Raw genomic sequence first — 9,650 nt, 5'->3', positions numbered from 1 at the left:
AATCTACCTACCAGAAGTATGTTGAAATCTGTGTGAGTCTTACCTCTGGCTCGTGCATTAGTGCTCGTGCTCTCCCGCTATCAGAAATTAAACATGTATTGAAACCTTATACTTCTATTTAAATGAAAAACCACTAAAATAGGGACAGAACATTGTTGTTTAATTCTTTGGAATTGTGCTCTAAAAGTTAAAAAGCAGATTAAAAAATCCTATGACTTTATTAAATCTCTTCTGTATATTGCAATAAACAAGCACTTATACAGTACAAAATCTAGGCAAAGTATATTGCACAGGTGTTTCACATCTTAGGGATTTGAAAGGTGTGTTATGTATAAATTAGCTGTCACTTTTTTCAGTCGTGTAATGGAATGATGAGTTGTAATTTGCATAATCCTTTAAGAAGTCAAATTATACTGTCATGTAGCAGATTTAACATGCTAGCTAAGATTTCATAGCTTTGCAGCTAATTAGTATGTACCTTACAGGACTGTTAAATTGGAGTTGTCCTCTTGGTTTGTCGGTTGCCTTTGTCTATTGCTTAATGGTACCTGCATTTGTGACTAGCTACCAAATGTTACTAGTCCTTCTGATGAAAGTACTGTAGAGGTCTATTAATATGGGCAAGCAAATGTAACATGATTTGACTTTTATTACTTTTACAGTCCGCAGAGTTTCTTTTTGAATATAGTAAGAATTATAATCTTTCATGATTAGATTCAATAATCCATTTCCAGTAAGAATTGAGAGAGATGACATTTTATAACTATATTATAGATGATTTTGTGTTAAAATTTTGCAAATGCATTACACTTTTCTGATTATTTTTATTGAATTTCCTTAATGTTTAATTTTTATATTCTAACTCTATTCCTGTTTTGTGACATATTAAATCAGTTATCTACAAGGAGATAAAGAAAATACTACAATTGGCGCAATAGAAATTAATTTCTGGAACAAATAGTGTTTACATTGTAGCTAGAGATTTCTTTGGCAAGAAAGCAATATTTGTTGTGTTTCTTCAGTTCATATTTCCCTCCAATTATTCTATAGCTTGTTTCAATTTAATGAATTAATTTAGTAACTGGGGAAACCACCACAGTAGTAAAAGTGGATGAAGAATAGAATTAAGGTTTGTAAGAGAAGAATATAAAGAAGAATGAAAGTTTGCGATATTAGAACATAAAGAGAAATCAAGATTGAGCCAAAGATTTCCAAAGTGTGTGTTCACTTGTTGAGCCACGATGGTAGTCTGACTTACTGTTGAGTCATCTCATCATCTTCCATTTTTCTGTTTTTAGAGTTAAATTATTTCCTTTTTATTTATGGTTTACATTGATTTATTGATCATTCTGTAGATAGATTTTAATCTGTGATAATTTTATATGCCATCCATCCAGATATGACACTGTATACGAGGGGTAATCAATTATTTTTTGACAAGGTCCATTATTATTATAATACTAAAAATCAATAATGATAACAACTAAATAAAAAGATTTTGGGGTTCATTTAAAAGTGTCTGACGGTCCGGATTTGGCCTGTGGTCTGCCTATTGACTACTCCTGCTATATAGTGTAGTCCGTCTCTTGGAAGAATTTGAAGAAGCATAAGCATTCTGTTTGGAAAGATGACTTTAGATGGATGTACTGTACTTATCTTTGAGCAGTAGTTTTATTTGTTATACACCAGTTTAGTAACTATAAATGCTTAATGATTTCTTTAAGCATAATATTAGATTTGCCATCAACGGTTCATGTCAGTTTGTAAAACTGACTTCATGACTCTGGAAACTGTGGCTGTGGAGCTACAACCCTTGGCACAAGGTAGTGGATAGTAGTCTGGCCAGCTTTGGTGGGGGTTGCAAGCACAATGATGGCTTAATTCAAAACGCTTACGAATACTCTGATAGGCATAGTTTTTAATAATAGATATCGTTTACAGTCAGCAAAGTTGCAGTACATAGCAGACATGACAGCAAGAAAAGTGTCTTGATTCTGTATTAAATACAGACAAATATTGGCAAAATAGTCTCAAAATTTTAAGTTTGATGCAACAATCAATATTATAATTAGTCTTGAAAGGATTAGATTTTTATCAGTTAATGTTGATAAGCATTGATGTAGCCATTTACACACAAACTATCAGAAAAATATTTCCCTTGATAATATAAATTTACAGATTAGTAAGGTAAGAAAACTGCTGCTTGAGAAATTATTAGAGTTTGATTTAAGGATATTTGTATTTTGACATGCATTGTTGATAATTTGTGTGTTTAAGTGTTATAAATCTTTAATTTTTAAATCTCAATGACTGCTATCATTAAATAATTATTGTTTGACCCCAGAATAATTTCCCACAACTGTGAAAATGTAAATAGCTAAAAATAGAAAAAATGTTTAAAACCCATAATTTTGTGCAATTGTGAAAATTTAGATCAATAAAATCCCCAAAATGTTTAAAAATAAAATTGATGTTATCCTTCAAAATTATCAAAAATATAATTTGAATTCTGCTAAGCCTTATTATAATTATTTAATTTAATATAGCTGATGTTGCTTATCTGAATTCTAATAAACATTATCACGCTATTAATGTCACATAATAAGCATAGGCTTCTGGGGAAGAATGTAATATATTTCTCTCTATAGAAGTTATGTAGCAAGTTTTGACTTTCCTCTAACATTGATAGAATTTTTTCTTTGGTTCTTTGGAGTTGTGATACTGTTGAGGATAGTGCATATACAGCATATTTAATTGCTGTGTGCTGTAATTTATATCTTTTTCATTGTTGATGTTATTGGAAATTCTTTCTTCAGATCCTATGGTAATGTGTTTCCACTGACATTAAAGTTTAACTACAACTATAGAAAACCTTCCAGTAAAAATGACAAAAGTTTAGATTTGAATGCGGGGAGGGATAGCTCAGTGGTTTGAGCATTGGTCTGCTAAACCCAGCATTGTGAGTTCAATCCTTGAGGGGGCCACTTAGCAATCTGGGGCAAAAATCAGTACTTGGTCCTGCTAGTGAAGGCAGGGGGCTGGACTCAATGACATTTCAAGGTCCCTTCCAGTTCTAGGAGATAGGTATATCTCCAATTATTTAAAAAAAATGCTATAAGCCAAATTTGAACTTCTGGTACTATGCAGGCATACATTTTATGAGAGGTAGAATTTGGATATTTATAGAGCGCTATTAAAATGTTCTGCCATAAACATTTATAAATCTTTCCATTGTCATACTTGCTTGTTTACTTTTTTTGCTAAATTTCAGTTACACTCTGATAGTGTGATTACTTTCTATGACCCTGATCCTGTGCACCTTTCATATCACAAAGAGTTATGCCACTTGTGCAGAACTTTCAGTGAGCAAGAGTCCACTCACTGGTGGAGTAATGACTACTTCAGAACCTATATTGGGTAACACAGGGTTGGCCCATCCCTTATGCAGCTGTCACCATTTTAGCATTCAGGAAAAAAAGGATTTTGGGAAGTACACTGGATGTGTGAGGAGTCAAGGCCATCACTCTCTACATGCTGTTTAACCGGAATAGCTACACAGTAGTCACTCTGATTTACTTCTGATGACAGCAGTACTTACTATTGTAGGTTCTGCAGGCTTGTCACCAAGCAGTGTTGCTTAAAACTACAAGAGTACTAAGGGCCAATACAGAATAGGACAGGACAGGAACCAGAGTGGCATTTGGAGACTTACTAATGTAAATAGAATTTTCCCGTCCCCTAAATGTGGAAAAAAAATATAATGAGGTCCTGTGCTCTGGGGTTTACCCTGTACCATTAGGGTTGCCAACTTTCTAATCTCACAAAACCGAACTCCCCTGCCCTGCCTCTGCCCCTTCTCCGAGGCCCCGTCCCCACTCACTCCATCCACCCTCCCTCCCTCGCTCGCTCTCACTCACTTTCACTGGGCTGGGGCAGGGGGGTAGGGTGCAGGAGGGGGTGAGGGCTCTGGCTGGGGAATGCAGGCTCTGCGGTAGGGCCAGAAATGAGGAATTCAGGGTTTGGGAGGGGGCTCCATGCTAGGGCAGGGAATTGGGGTGAAGGAGGGGGTGAGGGCTCTGGCTGGAGGTGTGGGCTCTGAAGTGGGGCCAGAGATGAGAGGTTTAAGTTGCAGGAGGGGGCCACAGAGCTGGGGCAAGGATTGGGGTGCAGGAAGGGGTGTGGGCTCTGGTGGGGCCAGGGATGAGGGATTATGGATTCAGAAGGGGGCTCAGGGCTGGGGTAGGGCATTGGGATGTGAGGTGCAGGCTCTGGGAGGGGGCTGGGGTGCAGGAGGGGGTTCCGAACTGCGGCAGAGGGTTTGGGTGCAGGAGGGGGTTTGGGCTCCAGCCGGGCAGCACTTACCTGAGGCGGCTCATGGTCAGTGGCACAGCTGGGCTAAGGCACGCTCCCTGCCTGCTCTGGCTCCACACTGCAGCCGGAAGTGGCTGGCATGTCTGGCCCTCATGCGGAGGTATGTCCAGGCAGCTCTGTGCTGTTCCCAGCCAATGGGAGCTGCGGGGACAGCGTGTGGAGCTTCCCTGATTGTAGGAGCCACAGGGACATGCCAGTCGCTTCTTGGAACTATGCGGAGCCAGAGCAGACAAGGAGCCTGTCTTAGCCCCACTACACTGCTGACTGGACTTCTAACAGTGATGCTGACCAGAGCTACCAGGATCCATTTTCGCCCAGGCGTTCTGGTCGAAAACCGGACTCCTGGCAACCCTATGTACCATGAACCTAAAAGAAATAATTTTCCATAAAGACACACAATACCGAGAGCCTTAAGTAGTCCAAGATTTATTGTGAGAGTTTATTGAAAAGGGTTGTAGCCCTATTGGACAATGCATGTGATTACATTTACTAAAGTCCCAGTGCATAACACTGAGTGTCTATGGTTCAAGGGATTACTTGTGTAAGAGATCTGTGTATAGTGAATATGCAGAATAACCTTTTCTAACGTAAATCCAGTACTAGTGTGTGTGAACTACTGACTGTCCTTTTTACCCACACTTTTCTTTTACTGGTGTCTTGTGCCTAACTTTGACAAAAGTAACAATTTGTGACATTGTATTTAAAGATGTGAGGTGATATGTGCAAAATGATTTTGCAAAAAGGATGTTGCAGGACAGATTTCGGAGAGGAGTTGCAGTGATCGTTATTAAAGTCTTTACAAGTACTGCAATTAATAGTATTAAGAAAGATGTTAAGTACCACCGTAACACTATTTACATAGGCAAAACTTTAAATATTTAGAATAGTGACTGTTGTATCCTGCCTATGACCCCTGTGCATATTACTCCAATTAATGTTATTGGAAATTCCACTAGGGATTAAGGGGAATACCTCATCTTCAAAGCCACTGCAAAATACCCATATTTCCCTGCTGTCTGCCAAAAGTTCATGTTTTGCAGGCACGCTAAAATAAAATTAGAAAGTGATCATGGAGTTTGTTTTCATATTCGATGGAGGTTTGAAAGAACTAAACATGTAGTAGTTATTCAAAACTTTACAGTTTTGCCTCTGCAACTAAATATGTAGGGAACAAATATTTGATAATGGGGTCTTTAGTCTAGCAGAGAAAGGTATAACATGATCCCGTGGCTGGAAGTTGAAGCTAGACAAATTCAGACTGGAAATAAGGTGTACATTTTTAACAGTGAGGGTAATTAGAACATAAGAACAGCCCTACTGAGTCAGACCAAAGGTCCATCTAGCCCAGTATCCTGTCTTCTGACAGTGGGCAGTGCCAGGTGCTTCAGAGGGAAGGAACAGAACAGGTAATCATCAAGTGATTAACCATTTGAACAATTTACCAAAGGTTGTGAATTTTCTTTCAATGGAAATGTTTTGAATCAAATTTGGACGTTTTTAAAAAAAATATATGCTGTAGTTCAAAAGGCATTTTGGGGGTGAATTTTATGGCCTTTCTAATACAGGAGGTCAGACTAGGTATTCACAATGGTCCCTTCTGGCCTCAGAATCTATAAAACTGCGATATTTGCAGTGTTCCACATAATTAGTTGAGGAAATGCTGTGGTAACATTCTTTAGTTCAGGTTCTGAAGTGTGGCTACTGTTATAAGGGAAAACTAAGTGAAGGAGAGTTTAGGTTGGAAAACAGGAAACCATGCTCTAAGCTTACCAAGCTCTTTCTGAGGGATCTCTCTTGGAGGTCAGCTAGGAAGAAAAGAGTGTCAGAGACGCACCCAAAGATTAATTTTTAGTTTTCCCACCAAAAAATTGTGATGGCAGGAGAATAATGCCTTCCCATGCTGCAGAGCAGACTGGTAAGAGGTTTGGGGTGAGGGAGGCAATCCTTTTATGGGTGTGGGCACAAATAGCTGCCCAATTCTGATATGACCCAGGTAACTAAAAACAACTTTTTTAAAGAGCCTTACTGACTCTTAATGTAATGGCATCTGTTCTTGCATCCACAAGTATTCTAGGATCATGGTTGGACTCGGTGTTGTTGGATCCTAGGAAAGGTCGCTCAAAGAATGTGGACATTTGTATTGTAGGAGCCAAGGAGATAATTTACATTTCTGTCATACTAAGATCCACAGTCTTGTTACAGATGGCCTGCCTACAGCTTTCGAGGTATAACCAGACCTGTCAGTCACTGGTAGGAAAGGGTGTGGGCTTGGCTCAGTTCCTAAAGACTCAGAACAAAAACTGGCTATCTCCACAGCTGGTTAGTTAGTTCCAGATTCTTCCTGTTGCAAAGTAGGAAATGACAATTAAACCCAAAAGAAACCTCAGTTCACTTCCAGAATCATCCTTCTTTGTCATGTGAGAATCCCTCTTTTCTATTTGCCTAAAACTCTGGGGGCTTGTGCCCTGGCTCACCTTCATGGAGTACTGCATGGCAGTCAAAGATAGGAAGAAGACAGGGATATAGGACTTTTGGAGGCAGCCAGCATGGGTCAAAGTATCCTCTGCTTCTCTCCCCTGAATACAAAAGCCCTTAGGCAACATCAGATTGCCAAAAAAATCTCTGGTAGCCCTGCTCATCTTCACAGAGTGCTGTAGGGCAGAACAGCAGCATCTTATATCACTGCTCATCTTCATGGAGCACAACATGGCAGATAAATCTGTGTTTGGTACCGCTGCTCATCCTCTCAGAGTGCAGGATAGTGAATAAACCTAGAAAGAATACCCGGCTATTGGTCTGATTCCTTGACGCTCACCTCAGAGTATACAGATGGAGGAGATTTTCTTTCTCACAGGTCCTTCACAGGAAATCCCTCCAGTTTAGGGTTCCTCTCTTCTCCTCTTCGTGTCACAGAGTGCAGTGCAAATAGCAACCTTTGATAAACTCCTCCTAACTCTCTAGGTGGGGAGCAAAAGTGCCTAACCTACCTCACAAGAGCCAGAGCATATCCAGCGCTAGGCTGCTTGGGTCCTTACTAATACGTCATCCTCACCCCAGTACAAAATGGGAAACAAAAGGAGTAATGGAGAGATAGTAATAGTTCCCTCCCTTCTAAGGGGAAGCACTATTAGAATGCCTCCAAAGGACAGGGAAAGAACATAAGAACAGCCATAATGGGTCAGACCAATTATCTGTCTAGCCCAGTATCCTGTGTTCCAACCGTGGCCAATGCCAGGTGCTTCCGAGGGAATGAACAGAACAGGCAATTATCAAGTGATCTATCCCCTTGCCCATTCCGAGCTTCTGGCACACAGAGGCTGGGTACACCATCCCTGCCCATCCTGGCTAATAACCATTAATGGACCTATCGTCCATGAACTTATCGAGTTCTTTTTTGAACCCTGTTACAGTCTTGGGCTTCACAACATCCTCTGGCAAAGATTTCCAGAAGCTGACTGTATGTTATGTGAAAAAATACTTGCTTTTGTTTGTTTTAAACTTGCTGCCTATTAATTTCACTTGGTGACCCCTAGTCCTTGTGTTATAAAAAGGAGTAAATAACACTTCCTTATTTACTTTTTGCACACCCATCATGATTTTATAGACCTCTGTCATATCCCCCTTAATCATCTCTTTTTCAAGCTGAAAAGTCCCAGTATTATTAATCTCTCCTCATATGGAAGCTATTCCATACCCCTAATCATTTTTGTTGTCCTTTTCTGTACCTTTTCCAATTCCAGTATATATCTTTTTTGAGATGGGGCGGCCACATCTGCATGCAGTATTCAAGATGTGGATACCATGGATTTATATAGAGGCAATATGATATTTTCTGTCTTATTATCTATCCCTTTCTTAATGATTCCCAACATTCTGTTCACTTTTTTGATTGCCGCTGCACATTGAGTGGATGTTGCCAGAGAACTACTGGGGGAGCTGATGGACAAGGGAATAGCAGAATTACCAGGTAAATGTAGGAAGTCTGTGATCCTTGCCAGAGAATATAGGAGAAACTAGAAACCTTATATCAGGGCCAAACACCCTCTCTGGGTTTTCAGTCAGGATATTCAACTGGAAAGAGAACCCTTCAGGGGGAGGTGGGGTTAGAGACAACTCTCTAGTGGAAACTTAAAGCAGTCTGCAGTGCTCTAGCCTAATCTGGACTGGCACTCCAAATGAGCAGCCATCTTCTCCATTATGCAGATTGCTAGTTGCTCTCCTGTTCAGACAAGTCATTTTTGGAGGTCATTGAAAGGGGTTATTCAGTAGACTTACTCCAGTTCCTGAAGTATAGATTCATGTAAATTCCCATCATCATCCAAACCAGGGAAGCATTGGGACAGGCACTGGGATTACTGATACCTTTTGTGGAATGAGATAATAGATCTAGGCCCTTTGCTTCATCCTGTTCCTGGTCAGAAAGAAACCTGGTGGAAACAGAGTGGTGCTTGACTTAGAATTCCTCAGTATGTTCTCAGTAGAGATCAAGTCCAAAATGGAGAAGGCCACATCCATTCAATCAATATACGGGATTTTCTTATTCCCTGTAGATCAGAAGGATACCTTCTCCATATCCTCATTTATAGGGTCTCAAAGGAGGAGCATATACTTTACCTTGGGGGATCACAGCATTTATAGCACAGATTTTTTGGCCATCCTTTCCTCTCATTTCATTTCTAAGTGATGGTGCCACATATAATTTTTTCCACTGCCCTGGGCTCTCATGAGGCCTTTGGATCTTCCTTTCACATCTTCAGTACAGTCTTGTGTCTCACCTGACGTCAGATGACTGAGGAATGAAAGACAGAATTTTTCCACTATGCAAGCTTCTGAGAGTAGCCATTATGGCTCATGGCAGCCTAGAAGGTTGCATCACCCACTCAGGGATAAGAACCAGTCCTGGGGGCTTGGTCCTCAGGATGCACAATATGGATGTCTGGAGCTCAAAGTGATCCAATAAGGTGCAGTTTCCCTTTGGGACATTTTAGAACAGATTTGCTATTAATTAATATAATTTCATATGTGGAAACAGGCTTCCATCCTTCCACAGGAAGCTGCAAATGCAGTTGTCCTGGGCAGAAAGATCCTGCTGTCTGTCCACCACCTCTACATTGAAAGCAATTTTAAATGCCACACCGCAGAGTGACTCAGCAGGAGAAAGATTTGGCAAGTTGAGTGGGGGCTTCTCCTGCAGGTTAGACCCCTGACATGGACTTTGGTTCCCCAGGGTTGGTCTTGTTCGTCTTCATTTGCCTTCATTCTCAAGGTAGTCATCTGTT

General features: G+C 40.4%; 1 protein-coding gene across 1 annotated transcript in view; it reads left to right on the top strand.

The window, feature by feature from the left end:
- Positions 1–9,650, top strand: part of NPAS3 (neuronal PAS domain protein 3) — an 836,061-nt gene that overhangs the window by 101,936 nt on the left and 724,475 nt on the right. Inside the window, exon 2 of the mRNA XM_045016654.1 lies at positions 1–16. This exon is cut by the window's left edge and continues 74 nt beyond it. Coding sequence (XP_044872589.1) covers positions 1–16 — 16 coding nt within the window. The remainder of the gene's footprint in view (positions 17–9,650) is intronic.

Source organism: Mauremys mutica, chromosome 4, assembly GCF_020497125.1.
Source record: "Mauremys mutica isolate MM-2020 ecotype Southern chromosome 4, ASM2049712v1, whole genome shotgun sequence".
Classification (NCBI taxonomy): domain Eukaryota; kingdom Metazoa; phylum Chordata; order Testudines; family Geoemydidae; genus Mauremys; species Mauremys mutica.
This window is presented reverse-complemented; position numbering and strand designations above follow the sequence as displayed.